This window comes from Mizuhopecten yessoensis, unplaced genomic scaffold (assembly GCF_002113885.1).
Source record: "Mizuhopecten yessoensis strain PY_sf001 unplaced genomic scaffold, ASM211388v2 scaffold1011, whole genome shotgun sequence".
NCBI lineage: Eukaryota > Metazoa > Mollusca > Bivalvia > Pectinida > Pectinidae > Mizuhopecten > Mizuhopecten yessoensis.
Window position 1 is genome coordinate 666,455 of NW_018403833.1, and position 16,688 is coordinate 683,142.

At 43.3% G+C, this 16,688-nt stretch overlaps 1 protein-coding gene across 1 annotated transcript in view; it reads right to left on the reverse strand.

The window, feature by feature from the left end:
- LOC110456287 (protein Wnt-2b-A-like) overlaps positions 1–15,688 on the reverse strand; it is a 45,321-nt gene extending 29,633 nt beyond the window's left edge. The window contains exon 1 of the mRNA XM_021506937.1: positions 15,377–15,688. Within this exon, the coding sequence (XP_021362612.1) occupies positions 15,377–15,471 (95 nt within the window). The 5' untranslated portion in view covers positions 15,472–15,688. The remainder of the gene's footprint in view (positions 1–15,376) is intronic.
- Between the last annotated feature and the right edge of the window lie 1,000 nt (positions 15,689–16,688).

Genomic DNA, 16,688 nt, shown 5'->3' on the forward strand with positions numbered 1-16,688 from the left:
GTCCCCCTCCTCCCCTTCCCTACCTCTAGTCCCACTCCTCCCCTCCCTACCTCTAGTCCCACTCCTCCCCCTCTCTACCTCTAGTCCCACTCCTACTCCTCCCCCTCCCTACCTCTAGTCACACTCCCACTCCTCCCCCCCCCTCCTCCTAGCCCCACTCCCCCCCCTCCCTCCCCCTAGTCCCACTCCCACTCCACCCCCGCCCTTCCTCTAGTCCAACTCCCCCTCCTCCCCCTCCCCACCTCTCGTCCAACACCTATTCCCCCCCCCCACCCCTAGTCCCCCTCCTCCCCCTCCATAGTCCCACTCCCACTCCACCCCTCCCTACCTCTAGGCCCACTCCTCCCCTCCCCACCCCTAGTCCTACTCCCACCCCTCCCCCTCCCTACCTCTACTCCCCCTCCCACTCCTCCCCCCCCCTACCCCTACTCCCACTCCTCCCCTTCCCACCTCTTGTCCCACTCCCCCCCCCCCCACCTCCAGTCCCACTCCCCCTCCACCCCTCCCTACCTCTAGGCCCCCCCCCCCCCCTCCCTCCAGTCCCACTCCCCCTCCACCCCTCCCTACCTCTAGGCCCCCCCCCCCCCCTCCCTACCTCTACTCCCACCCCTCCCCCCCCCTACCCCTAGTCCCACTCCTCCCCTCCCTTCCTCTAGTCCAACTCCCCCTCCTCCCCCTCCCCCCCTCTAGTCCCACTCCCACGCCTCCCCTCCCTACCTCGAGTCCCACTCCTCCCCTCCCTTCCTCTAGTCCCCCTCCCCCCCCTCCATAGTCCCACTCCCACTCCTCCCCCCCCTACCCCTAGTCCCACTCCCCCCCTCCCTACCCCTAGTCCAACTCCTATTCCCCCCCCCTACCTGTAGTTTCCCTCCCCCCCTTCCTACCTCTAGTCCCACACCCCCTCCTCCCCCTCCATAGTCCCACTCCCACTCTTCCCCTCCCTACCTCTACTCCCCCTCCCACTCCTCCCCCTTCCTACCTCTAGTCCCACTCATCCCCCTCCCTACCTCTTGTCCCATTCCCTCTCCTCCCCCTCCCTACCTCTTGTCCCATTCCCTCTCCTCCCCCTCCCTACCGCTAGTCCCACTCCCCCTCCCCCCCCGCCCTACCTCTAGCCCCACTCCCCCTCCCCCCCCGCCCTACCTCTAGCCCCACCCCCACCCCCCCCCCCCCCCCCCTACCTCTAGCCCCACTCCCCCTCCTCCCACTCCCTACCTCTAGTCCCCTTCCCATTCCTCCCCCTCCCTCCCTCTAATCCCACACCCCCTCCCCCCCCTCCCCTCCCCTACCCTCTACCTCCTCCCCCCCCCCCCTCCTTCTAGTCCCCCTCCCCCCCCTCCATAGTCCCACTCCCACTCCGCCCCCTCCCTCCCTCTAATCCCACACCCCCTCCCCCCCCTCCCCTCCCCCCCTCTAGTCCCACTCCCGCTCCTCCCCCTCCATACCTCTAGTCCACCTCCCACTCCTCCCCCCCCCCACCCCTAATCCCCCTCCCCCTCCCTCCCTCTAATCCCACACCCCCTCCCCCCCCTCCCTACCCCTAGTCCAACTCCTATTCCCCCCCCCTACCTGTAGTTTCCCTCCTCCCCTTCCTACCTCTAGTCCCACCCCTCCCTCCCTGCCTCTAGTCCCGCTCCCACTCCTCCCCCTCTCTACCTCTAGTCCCACTCATCCCCCTCCCTACCTCTACTCCCCCTCCCACTCCTCCCCCTCCCAACCGCTAGTCCCACTCCTCCCCCTCCCAACCGCTAGTCCCACTCCTCCCCTCCCCACCTCTCGTCCAACACCTATTCCCCCCCCCCACCCCTAATCCCCCTCCCCCTCCCTCCCTCTAGTCCCCCCCCCCCTACTCCCCCCCCCCCCCCTCTCGTCCCCCTCCCCCCCCCCCCTCTCGTCCCCCTCCCCCCCCCCCTCCCTCTAGTCCAACTCCCCCTCCTCCCCCTCCATAGTCCCACTCCCACTCTTCCCCTCCCTACCTCTACTCCCCCTCCCACTCCTCCCCCTTCCTACCTCTAGTCCCACCCCTCCCCTCCCTACCTCTACTCCCACCCCTCCCCCCCCCTACCTCTAGCCCCACTCCTCCCCTCCCCACCTCTCGTCCAACACCTATTCCCCCCCCCCACCCCTAATCCCCCTCCCCCTCCCTCCCTCTAATCCCACACCCCCTCCCCCCCCTCCCTACCTCCAGTCCCACTCCCCCTCCTCCCACTCCCTACCTCTAGTCCAACTCCTATTCCCCCTCCCCACCTGTAGTTTCCCTCCTCCCCTTCCTACTTCTAGTCCCACTCTCACTCCTCCCCCTCCCTGCCTCTAGTCCCGCTCCCACTCCTCCCCTCCCCCTACCTCTACTCCCACCCCTCCCCCCCCCTACCCCTAGTCCCACTCCCCCCCTCCCTACCTCTAGCCCCACTCCTCCCCTCCCTACTTCTAGCCCCACTCCCCCTCCTCCCACTCCCTACTTCTAGTCACACTCCCACTCCTCCCCTTCCCACCTCTTGTCCCACTCCCCCTCCTCCCCTCCCCACCTCTAGGCCCACTCCTCCCCTCCCTCCCCCTAGTCCCACTCCCATTCCCCCCCCCCAACTGTAGTTTTCCTCCTCCCCTTCCTACCTCTAGTCCCACCCCCACTCCCCCCCCTCCCCCTCCCTCCCTCTAATCCCACACCCCCTCCCCCCCCTCCCTACCCCTAGTCCAACTCCTATTCCCCCTCCCTACCTGTAGTTTCCCTCCTCCCCCTCCTCCCCCTCCATAGTCCCACTCCCACTCTTCCCCTCCCTACCTCTAGTCTCACTCCTCCCCCTCCCTTCTTCTAGTCCCACTCCCACGCCTCCCCTCCCTACCTCGAGTCCCACTCCTCCCCTCCCTTCCTCTAGTCCAACTCCCCCTCCTCCCCCCCCTACCTCCAGTCCCACTCCCCCTCCCCCCCCGCCCTACCTCTAGTCCCAATCCCACTCCACCCCCACCCTACCTCTAGTCCAACTCCCACTCCTCCCCCTCCATAGTCCCACTCCCACTCCGCCCCTCCCTACCTCTAGGCCCACTCCTCCCCTCCCTTCCTCTAGTCCCACTCCCGCTCCTCCCCCTCCATACCTCTAGTCCCACTCCTCCTCCTCCCCCCCCCACCCCTCGCCCCCCTCCCCCTCCCCCCCTCCCTACCCCTAGTCCAACTCCTATTCCCCCTCCCCACCTGTAGCTTCCCTCCTCCCCCTCCCTCCCTCTAATCCCACACCCCCTCCCCCCCCTCCCCTCCCTACCTCGAGTCCCACTCCTCCCCTCCCCCCCCCTCCCTCTAGTCCAACTCCCACTCCTCCCCTCCCCACCCCTAGTCCTACTCCCACCCCTCCCCCTCCCCACCTCTAGGCCCACTCCTCCCCTCCCCACCCCTAGTCCTACTCCCACCCCTCCCCCCCCCCCCCCCTTTTCCACTCCCCCCCCCCCCACCTCCAGTCCCACTCCCCCTCCTCCCCCTCCCCCCCTCTAGCCCAACTCCCGCTCCTCCCCCTCCATACCTCTAGTCCACCTCCCACTCCTCCCCCCCCTTCCTCTAGTCCCCCGCCCACTCCTCCCCTCCCCACCCCTAGTCCTACTCCCACCCCTCCCCCTCCCCACCTCTTGTCCCACTCCCCCTCCTCCCCCTCCCTACCTCTAGTCCCATTCCCACTCCTCCCCTCCCTACCTCTAGTCCCATTCCCATTCCCCCTCCCTACCTGTAGTTTCCCTCCTCCCCTTCCTACCTCTAGTCCCACTCCTCCCCCTCCCTACCTCTAGTCCAACTCCTATTCCCCCTCCCTACCTGTAGTTTCCCTCCTCCCCTTCCTACTTCTAGTCCCACTCATTTCCCTCCCTACCTCTAGCCACACTCCTCTCCCTCCCTAGCTTTAGTCCCCCTCCTCCCTCCCTACATATAGTCCCCCTCCTCCCCCTCCCTACCTCTAGTCCCACTCCCTCCCATCTCTTTTCTTCATCTCTCTCTCCTTCCTCACTTTATACGCACATCCCGCCCTATCAGTTTTGTTGGAGTTCTGGAACAGTGCAATGACATTGTATATTATTCCTTTGTCAAAGGATCACGAACGCAAAATAAAATACCAGAGTCTTCGTTGATTTGCTGTCGATCTCTCACAGAACGATGATATCCGTCCAATTTCAACTTGCGATTAGATTGTTTCCACTGCCTGTTTTTGCTCAAGGTTGTAAGGAATATGAACAAAATATCTTTACACAGATTCTGGTTGAAGTCCAAACCTATGATGCGTCCTTCTGCATTTGGTTTTGCTTATACTATAAAAGAATGGGAAGTGTGGTCATGACTGCATGTCACATTGAAAGAATTTAACGCTAGTTCATATATTGAATGAAACAATTTTTGAATATGACGTTCAATTTTTGTTCTAGTGTACAACCCCCAATTCAATCTCGTCCATGGCCGTAGACCCCCTAAATCAGCACATGAGCAGACGACCGCTTGTTGATACAACATGAATTGATTCAAGGAGCTGGTGGCGAGTGGCAACCATAAGTCAGAACGGCACGCGAGCAGTTTAAACAGTGATCGATGCTGCTTTTCTGGACGATAAAGGGTAATGTATGTACCTCTTTACTTTTCGCAATCACTTCCATTATATTCTCCCATGTCTCGGCTAGAACAATTTATATCGTACACGGCTGGACACTTAAACACGGAAAAGGTGTAGACAGCCATTGTATAGCGTTCAAATCATATTGAAACCAAATCATAATTCACAACGATATCCAATTAAAAGAGTATCGAGAAAAAACTATTACCATTTCAATGCTTTAAATTGTGTATCTTGATCAAAGAAGTGGGCTTAGTACTGCGGTCGCACGAATTTCGAAAATTCCGTTCTTCAGTGAACTGCTACCAAACCAAACCAAACAGGGACACCCACGTTTTAGAAATTAAGGTTCGTCCGCAGAAGTGGCTGACCATGATATTCTTTGTCATCATCAAACTCCAAATTGGCTAGTGCTATGTACAGAATACTGGGCGATCTGTCAGCATATTGTTCCATATGACGAATTGCCACTAGCCTTTTCCATCTCATAGGGGTTTTGCACTCACTTGACGCCCGCAGTCGTTTACTCGTAGTTACAAAAGCGGGAATGATATAGCGAAATATGATCCTATTTCATGTTAACACAAATCTTGGTTTATAGTGATTGGGTAAAATGATATGATAAAGATATATTTTAACAACATATAACAAATATAAGTATGATTGAAATGTCAGCCACTTGTAAAAACTAATATATAATTGATACCATCAATGCCAAAAGACAATCACTTCAGACATACCATCCACTTCCGGGTGGCCAAAGTTCGACGCGAAAAGTACTTTCGTGATGGAGGCGAAATATAATCCATCACTTGTTGAAGATGCAGCATGAATCGCGCACCTGATGACCCCGTGCCCGATAGATTTACATGCCAAGTAAACAGCATGTTGTGTATGATACATTCACCAACAATAAACAATTCAGCATAGACGAGCAAAGAGACTCGGTATCAAGCGTCATTTCAGAAAACATATGGCGGCTTCCTAAATCACGTATCGTCAGCCGGATTATTTCAACCCCAGACAGTTTTGCTTGCAAATTGAACCAACTGTTCTATACAGTACTAGTGTTCAAGTGATCTGACTATACTGGGATCCGATAGTACTGCTTCTGTAGTATAGTAGTTTAGTTCATCCTGTGGAGAAGAATCTCGACTTTGAAGTTACATGTTACTTAGATTGTCATATGTCGATGAATTCACGTTTTGTTTCATTTATAGATGTAGTTCGGTAGTGAAGCATGATGGATGATCGCGCACTGTGCCAGAGACAAGTTGCACACGTGCGTTTACGTAAGAAATGATACTGGGTCGTACCGGACCGTTAACATACGACCTACTGGTCCCCTCGTGCTTGGAGCCCCCTACACCACACCTTGCACATGTCATTTCCGGTTTATCTGTCTTTTGTAAGAGGGTTTTGTCTTTATTTCTATTGCTAATAAAAAAAAATGCAGGCGCCTTGAAATACCTTCTTTATTTCTAGTATAATCTGACTTGTACTGTGTCATTGTTCACAGAAACGATATGGTAAATACAGCCACATACGTGTTTGCGATAATCACAATATGTGAAAGTATAACACAAGAAGGAAAGATTCTTTCGAAAGGCACAAGAAGGAAAATGTTAAATGGCATTTATTCTCAAAGACCCAACAAAGAAAAGATCAAAAGGTATTTATTCTCAAAGAACCAACAAAGAAAAGATAAAATGGTATTTATTCTCAAAGACACAAAAAGATCAAATGGTATTTATTCTCAAAGAACCACAAAGAAAAGATCAAATGGTATTTATTCTCAAAGACACAAAAAGATCAAATGGTATTTATTCTCCAAGAACCAACAAAGAAAAGATCAAATGGTGTTTATTCTCAAAGACACAAAAAGATCAAAGATCAAATTGTATTTGTTCTCAAACACACAAGACGGAAAAGGTAAAATGGAATCATTCTAAACGACGAAACAAAGAAAAGATCAAATGATATTTATTCTCAAAGACGCAACAAGAAAAAGGTCAAATTGTATTTATTCTCAAAGACACAAAAAAGAAAAGATTAAATGGTATTTATTCTCAAAGACACAACAAAAAAAAGATCAAATGGTATTTATTCTCAAAGACACAAAAAAGAAAAGGTCAAATGGTATTTATTCTCAAAGACACAAAAAAGAAAAGGTCAAATGGTATTTATTCTCAAAGACACAACAAGGAAAGGGTCAAATTGCATTTATTCTCAAAGACACAAAAAAGAAAAGATCAAACGGTATTTATTCTCAAAGACACAACAAAGAAAAGATCAAATGGTATTTATTCTCAAAGACACAACAAGATCAAATTATATTTATTCTCAAAGACACAACAAAAAGAAGATCTAATTGTATTTATTCTCAAACACACAAGACGGAAAAGGTCAAATGGAATTATTCTAAACGACAAAACAAAGAAAAGATCAAATGATATTTATTCTCAAAGACGCAACAAGGAAAATGTCAAATTGCATTTATTCTCAAAGACACAAAAAAGAAAAGATCAAATGGTATTTATTCTCAAAGACACAACAAAGAAAAGATCAAATGGTATTTATTCTCAAAGACACAACAAGATCAAATTATATTTATTCTCAGACACAACAAAGAAAAGATCAAATTGTATTTATTCTCCAACAAACAAGACGGAAAAGGTCAAATGGAATAATTCTAAACGACGAAACAAAGAAAAGATCAAATGATATTTATTACCACAGACACAACAAGGAAACGGTCAAATGCAATTATTCTAAACGAAACAACAAAGAAACGGCCAAATGGTATTTACTTAAAAAAACACACACAATTACTAAATTTTCACCACATTTTGTTACATGTATAATATATTTTCAAACACACATGAAGGAAACAGTAAAATGTCTTGTATTCCCCGACACACAAGTGGAGCACAGGACGCTAGTATTTCTGCCATTCAGACACGTTTTAGAAATCAAAGAATCATTTACTTGCCAAAGCATCTTTTTGTACTTTCATTGAGATTTTCACAGGATAAATACATTTCCTCAAAATGGTCCACACAAATACATGGATAGTAGCTGAAAATAGGCATGTTATCTATATGTTCGTAAGTTCTCAATGGAGCTTGTGAGCTCACTGCCAAACAGCTCGTTAATTATATTCGCGTCACTGCGCGCCACTTCACTTGACAGGTAAATTAAAAACCTGATTTCCGCGCGAAAAGATCTTACGATCATGGCGTCACGCAGAAAGTGATAATTTGTTCTTGAAGCCAAAAACTACGGATCGTAAACACTGTCGTGATGGCTTGATTGCCCTTCTAACGTATAAATGTTGCTTATAAAAACCTATTTCCTACTTCAATCTTTTTTCATACGAGCCATTCTAAATCAGAAAAGTTATTAAAACATGATTCATTGCTAGATTCCTAACAAAGTATAAATATTTGGACAACGCATACTGGACAACATCAGGCTTTTTCTTCTCAATATGTATTTGAATTTCCAGGTAAAAAAAACAACCTTTTCCACCTACTTGTTATCACTTCCATTGTGGGTCCTAACACTTTTTTACGGCTTGAAGAAAGAAAAACAATGACGAAGAAAATGCGTGTATCAAGTATCGTAGGAGTTATCTGAAGTGTGTCGCATTAACATGTAGTTACTATTTTCATTGAAAGTTGACTTCTGATCCTCAAGGCAGCGAAAGAAATAAAAACGTCATAGCTATTCGTCTTTTGCACCAGTAAATAACAGTCTTATAGAACGTCCGTAGCTCTATCAGGGAAGTAATAAGTGAAAACTCACGATTATTTCTACACTAGGGATATCAGATTTTTATTTCATATGATAAAAGTGTATAATACTGACTGCTGACACAATTACCAACTTCCGGTCGCAATCAGGTTAAGGCTAGGTTAGACTTCCGGTCTGGATTGGGTTACGGCTGGTTAGATAATGGGGGACTTTGGTGATATTACATGGATAACAACATCATCATTACCCCCCTAACACGTCCATAATTGTTAACTTAGAGTTGCAAAATGACTTTCGAAATGGGCGTCAAGGAGGAATGCGTTGTGAGAGAAGACACGTTACCTTAGGTCGTAGTGTCAGCAACACTTGTAAACTCTTACTTATCGTAACGGCGGACAATGCAATAACATGCTATACAAAACTCGTTTGTTGAAGTTAAAAAAATCATCTGACATTATGAAGATATAATCTAAGGAAAAAACGTATTAACAGGATTAGCTTTTAATCTAAATCCATAAAAATATTCCGGTTGGTTTGATTTTAAAGCTTTTCTGATTGGTCTATTAAACATGCACGTGCGTATATTAATATCATGTTGGTGATTTTTTTCATCTCGTGTGCATGTTTTAGCATCTGTGTAAGTGAGAAAAATGAGTTATCTTGGTCAAATAAAATTGACTTTGAGTATCTAAAATAATAATCCAATTCAGTTTTGAAGTTTTAGGTGACTTATAAACATTATTAAATCATCACGTCGTTTGCTTTACTGGTATTAAATATAAGTGGTTTAAGTATGCTAGGAACCTAAATAACTGCTTCCCTTTTTCAGCTGATAAATCCATGCTTTCCCTAGTTATATTTAATTTGTTATATATATATAAACGATGTTTGCTGTGATTAAGAAAATGTATAAGAATTACATTTTGGATAATAAACTAATCTTTCAAGGGTTACATTTTTAAAAAAAAGGTGTTTTCCTTCTGAAGTCTGGTAGTGACGTTTCCACATACTTATTTAAAATATTCAGTCTCGATTCGGCCTTATCTGGTTTAGAATTCGTACAATGTGATGGTATATGTGGTTTTCAGCTTTCCTTACGTAACTGAATACATCTTACCGAATAACCCAAGTATCAAGATGGATTTGAAAAATCTAACATATCTTTTTGGTTTTCGGAATGTTTCAAACTACTTTGCCAAATATGTAAATAATTTGACGAAATGTCTTTAAAATGAAGCATTTAAAATAAAGAAAGGCTTGAATGCGCATTGGTGTGGTATGTGTAATTCCAGTAGTACTATCTTCATTTAAGACGGAACTTTATCAAGTGAGGAAATACTTCTCTAAATTAATCTAAATTTCATTGGCTGAAATCTTAAAAGAGAAATGATAAATTTATTACTGGAGGGACTGTATATAGGTCTGCATAGATTTCTTAATGACTTATTACGTGGTTTCTGACCCCTTTGAAATTAAGGTTTTATGTACATCTGATATCAAACTCGGTACATATAGTACTTGTGCTACTACTATTGTATTTTCGCTCGTACTTTTTTTCGCAAACCATGTCTGTAGGTTTCTATTACAGAATACTTGAAGTTTCGACTGAGAGGATGTTAATTCAATATCTATAAAAGTTATCTATGATAAATTCACGCAAGATTTGATTTCACAAATGACTTAAGTAACACGTGTTGTAGATAGAATAACAAGAGGCCAAATGGGCCTGCATCGCTCGCCTGGTATAAATCTCACACTTATAACCTTAAAAGTGATCTAAAATAAAGCTACAGGCAAATTAAGTCATTATGTTGAACAAATTTTTATATCCTTTCATCACAGGATGCAACTTGCAAAGTATCAACATCCTGGGACCCATGGTTATTCAGAAGAGGTTGTTTAAAGATTTTAATTAAATTTGACCCCTGTGACCTTGAATATGGGTGAAGGTCATTCATTTGAACAAACTTTGTAGCCCTTTATCCCAGCATGCTACTGGCCAAATATCATCACCCTGGGCATTTTGGTTATTCAGAAGAAGTTGTTTAAAGGTTTTTTTAAGACAATTGACCCTTGTGACCTTGAATATAATTGAAGGTCACACATTTGAACAAACTTGGTAGCCCTTCACCCAAGCATGCTACTGACCAAATATCATCTCCCTGGGCAGTTTGATTTAACGAAAAGAAGATGTTTAAAGTTTTTAACATATTTGACCCCAGTGACCATGAAAATGGGTGAAGGTCATTAATTTTAACAAAATTTGTAGCCCTTCATCCCAGTTTGCTTCTGGTCAAATATCATCACCCTAGGCCTTTCGGTTATTAAGAAGAAGTCGTTTAAAGTAAAATATTGACGCCGGACGACGGACGGACGGACGGACGAACGACGGACGCCGCGCCACAGCATAAGCTCACTTGGCACTTCGTGCCAGGTGAGCTAAAAATGAGAAAATAACAATAAAAAAATCATTCGAACTTAACTTCGATGAAACTAGGGCAAAATGTTATCAAAGACAAAAATCACACGGAGATCCTTAAAAACGTAGAAGGAGAATAGTACTTAATGTGCGTAAAAGTAAACATCATTTAAGTCGTTGACGACACCGACACTATACATATTGGTCGAATATCATATTCGGCTATAACAGACTATGTAGAAGTACAACAACAGTGAAAAGGTGTCCCCCTTATAACGTTGTAAATATACCATATTCGGCCATAACAGATTATGTATTCTTTCACTAGTATCTCATAACAAGAACCGGAGTAGTAATCTAAGTCAAATCAAAATAATGTCACGTCCTCATAACGAGAACCGGGATAGTAATCTAGATCAAGTTAAAATAATGTCAAGTCATCATAACGAGAACCGGAGTAGTAATCTAGGTCAAATCAAAATAATGTCACATCCTCATAACGAGAATCGGGGTAGTGACTTTGCAACAAGGCACACTAATGAGCATCATCAAAAACATCGACGTTCATATCACAACAAAGAACTATTATATTTTCCTAAGAGATCGTGATTGCGATCCTTGAACCATGATCATAATTGCCTGTAACAGGAGTATGTTACAGGATCCACATTAAAATTAAGCTTTAAGATAATCAAATATTTATTGTCAATACAAGCATCGATGTTGATCGAGAACAGCATTATTCTTTATCAAATTACTAGTAGAATTGCCAAAATTCAGAAATTACTTTATTGGACAATATGTATTATTTCTGTAAAGATCATTAGAAAGTACAGACACCTGATCAAAAAACAAACAAACAAACAAATAAATAAAATAGGTTAAAATAAAATATACGCTGGAATTTCGTCCCTTTCAAACAAGTAACTGCTGCCTGTGCGAGTCTGCTCCGATACCAACTGTTCGCCACTACGTGGTGCTCTTTGTACACGTGCAGTAGACATATAGCCTACAAATGCATGATGCTATGCGCGTGTTGTTCCAAGGAAAACGAAAGTCGGAGGGGTGTCAGTAAAAGATGTCACTCAATGACAGCTTTTGATAATCTTTTCGACACCCCGGTAATAATTCAGTGTCAAACCTCTTGTCATATAATACAGCAACATTTTTTTCGCTCCAAGACAAATCAAGTTTTTAGACAATTCGATATTAGGACAGATATATACGTAAAGCACGTGTATATCCGTCTACGCTAGACACGGGCCTGGGGAGACGGCAGATAGCGCGGACCACCGCCGCAGTAGATGGAACCAGTACAGTATCCAATCATTTAGCACTTGAAGTGAGGTATACTGATATTTAAACGGAATTACCTTTGGGACTTAAACAAAATAACAAAATTTTGCCCCATGCATTTTTTCCACGATAATGACATTGTGTCCGAATCAGTCTTGAAAACTGCTGCGAGTTCTTTTGTTATGTTTTCTCGATCAAAATAGATTGACATCAGTTCAACAATTGGGAAGTCTTTGAGATTGGAGAAAGAAATGCCAAGATAGAAAATGTTCAATCAAATATTGTATCTGTTGGTTACGCTAAAGAGACCGTCTATGAAATACGCTTGTGCTTTAAAATAATATTTAACAATGCATAGAAACCTGCGTCATCACAACTTTTAATAATTTTGAAGGTTTTTGTCAACTTAACTTATAACATTGTAGAAGGCATGTGACAAGTATTATCTATATTATTGAAGAAAGCATGGAAAAATAAAATAATAAATTAATGATGATATCCTGATTGTTGGTGCTCATATATATTAACAAACTCATACTGGAGGCTCTTTATGAAGACGGTGTCCACGTATGATAGGACACCCAGGGACCGTTTAAAAAAGAAGAGAGTGTAGAGAGATCAGCTTAAAACATATGACAAATATAACTATTATGCTGTAAAATATAACTATAATTCTGTAAAATATAACTATAGTACAGTAAAATTTAACTATAATACTGTAAATTTTACTATAATACTGTAAAATATAACTATAATACTGTAAATATAACTATAATACTGTAAATATAACTATAATACTGTAAATATAACTATGTTACTACTCAAGGCCTCGCGCCCAACCCAAACTCTATCAACTCGGCAACACATTCTAATCACACTGATTATGTAATTAAATACACTACCAGAACCGTTGCGTTGCTATTAGCCAATATTTAAGAAATAATAAATGTAAAACTGGGTAGATTGGACTATAAAATATGGCTGAAACCCCGTGATCTTATCGGTACAGGAGGATGCGCTGGTGTAAACACTTCCCCCACGCCCCCGGGCTCGTGTGTCGGGATTCGAGAGGGAGCACGAACTCGGCACAAGGCGGGCCATTACACCATTAGACACAAGGAGTTTGCACTTGAAATCGTCCCCTTCGTGTCCAATATTTCCTAGTTTCACAGCGTCAACACCCTATAGACTGCTCAGACAATGGTTTGTTTGTGGAACACTAGGAGGTAACACATCTGGAGCACGAGATCGCTGGGGGAGAAGAAGCGAACCAGCTGCTGCACGCGCGCCACTCCTTGGGACGGTCTACCGTATTCGAAATCTTTACAAGTGACAATACTCAAGTAAACTTTCTCGAGTTTTAATAATGCGTTTGAATACTTAGCATGTGAGTTATACACAATCTTAAAATATTTATGCTTTTTTGTGTGTATAAAATGTCAATATGATAACTTAAGAATGCACCTTGAATGCTATTTTATTTCATTAAGCCTTCACTGTGTGATTTATGATAGACCCATTGACTAGGTATATGGTGTTTAACAGTGTACATGATATCATGCTTACATGATTTTATACCACGAAACAAGTGGTTCCCTGAACTGTTTTCGGGCGGCAGCAAAATAATGTTTCTGGCTGTTCTCCAGTACTACGGAACCAACGATCTCCGCAAACAGGGACAAAACAAAGACTAGGAACAAAACTAAGAACAAATATCGCACACCAGAACACCTAGTCTCGTTTAACCAGACTCTTGTTGTCTGCGAAAGCTACGCCGAATTACAAGTGATCAAGCGTCTGGTTGAGGAAGAACAAAGATGGCGGTAAAACTACTTAGTTTACGCATGTCAGCTGGTGACGTAATAAATCCAATATCCGGTCGGTAAAAAGGTGATCATATATAAAAGCCAATTCCCTTCGATGCTGATGAATATATGAATAATTGAAAGTAATCGGGCAATCAGAATTTGAGATTTCTCATGGTTTGTTTTTATAGGGTTTAATGTCCTATGAACGGTTAAGGTCATTTAATGACGTGTCTCCATTAGTGTAGTAATGTATGTATGTGTGTATGTGCTGGAGGCAGGGTAATGCTGGTGTAATTACCTCCCTACGATAGCGCGGATCTGATGCCGACTTTATAGTGCTACCTCAATGAAATAGCATGCTGAAGGCACTCAGCATAGTCTACGGGTTAAGCATTTTTGGCATGGAATGACAGCTACCAGTTTAAGGACTTTGGTATGTCCCGGCCTTGAGACAGGAACCATTGCCTTCCACACTTGTGCGAACTTAAAACACTAAGGGCAAAATTGAGGTTTTGCCAATCAGGTCACTATTAAATATAAATGAATAAGAATTAGAGACAAGTGTAAGGCAGAGCAGATTTACTTTGATCACTTTTGTCTCCCTTATAGTAGAGGATATAGAAGCAAATCCCCAAATCTTTAGGGGGTTACAGTACTAGTCACCTCTTGCCATATCAATTGGTAACAGCACTGAGTATATTGTTTACTCTTCTCTCGATCCCCGATCTGCGGATGTGTTTTGTAATGACTATAAAATATATTTTTAGTAAGGGAGACTTTGTCTTCTGATTCATACATTCCAAAGGTATTTGTTCAATAATGGTGCACACATCATGTGATGTTTGGTAAAAATCGTGCAATCAAAAAATGAATTGTAATCCGGAGAAGACTTGTGGACAAAAAATATAAAAAAGAAGTACAGGGTACTCGCATCATTGAGGGTTCCTATTATAATATTTCGTATGATTTTTGGATAAGAATAGTATGACCATTTCCATACCCTATCCCTTATCAACCCAAGTCTTCCTAATAGCCAGTGGGGCCGGAGGTTTAATTGAGACCAGGGCCCGTTATTCATGAAATCGTTCCCATGCTCAAGCCGAACAATTTTTCTTGCAAATTTCACTGCCGAATTTCGTGTTCCCGTTATATTTTTTTAAATCTCATTTTGCCAATGATTTCGAAAAACATTGGAGAACTGTTTTCAATGTTTACATAGAAATTTTTGATCGTTTGACATTATTTAAGCGAGTTAAAGAAAGTTGGTTTGAGCACAGAATCCATGCTTGAGCATGAGAACAGTTTCATTAATACGGGCCTGATTTCTGTTGAGTTAAACCAAAAGTAAACCGGAAATGGCACGTGCCGGTAAGATATTGTATGCATGTTGGGTAGACATGCCGCGTGCCGGACGGATATGGGTCGATCAAGGACATGGCATATACACAGCTAACAGCATCGCACATGCAAAATAACCAACATTACGGACAAATATATGATAAAACAATATATCTACGTACCACAAATCTTCCAGTGCACGGATGACCCCGACAGAGGCTATCACAAGGATCATACCAACGTTGACCCCGGCGTTACGTAACACCATTCCATTCATGTAGCCGGATCACAGGTACCGCTTCCGTTTTCACTTTTAGACAAAATGTCATCACCATTATCATTACATGACTACCTTTATGAAAGTACCCAATTAAATTGGTACAAAATGGAATAATCAGTGTGCAACAAGTAGTCCTGCCTATTTTTCCTTTAAAGAAGCCGAATCAAAGACTTACACATATATATAGATATAATAACATCACTTACATCATTAACACAAGACAGACCGCGTATGGCCTTCTTAATTCGCTCACACACAGACAAAACAGTCACAAATGATTTTCATAAATATTATATTTCATAGCGGCTGTCGAACGGTACACGGGATACGGCTAGGAGAAAAAAGCCTGCGCAGCTTAATATAAAACTAGAGAAAGTTTATATTGTATAAAGATTAATTCGGTTCAGTAATTTCCCAATGTATATCTGTTCATATGATATAGAACAACAGTTCCCAGTGACGTGCAATATAAAACTATTTCATGTCAGATATTAAATAAAAGTTTCACGGTAAATATTTTATATAAACTTTCTTTTTACATTAAGCTAACAATGCTAGCTCGCCTGATTACGCGAGTCGGCGATGTGGGCGGCACGTTTGATGTTACGGAAACAATAGCCAGACCAGTCTTTTACATTTACAACTAATTTGATGTACGGGTCAAACGTTGTCCCTAAAACGGTCAGACTGCACGTACACACTGAAATCAGGTGTCCACAATAAATAGAATATAGATTTCGTTATCCTTTCTAGACAAAATAATATTTTTGTTAACGTAAAACATATAAGTCGATAGAAACGACAAAATAAGAAACCTAGGAGACACCAAAGTTAAAGGAAAACCAACACGAACCGTAACAAAAAAAATATTGTATTGATTAATATATATGCTAATTGTATTGACTGTATAAAAATTGTACATCTATGTACTGTAAAGCGCTTTAGAGTGGCTTATTTTAGCTAGATAGGGCGCTATATCAAATGTTGTATATTTATTTTTATAAATCATTGATATGAACAATATATGTGAATGTAGTTTGCGTACATACTGGCAGTCTATGACATGACCAAACAATCGCATTATTGGTATAATTTATTTGGAGACTTATGATTCATTATCACTGGGTGGAAAACACAAGACAATACAAAAGTATGAAAAAAATATAATTCGAACATGAAATCGATTAAACATAGGCAGAATAATATATAAATAT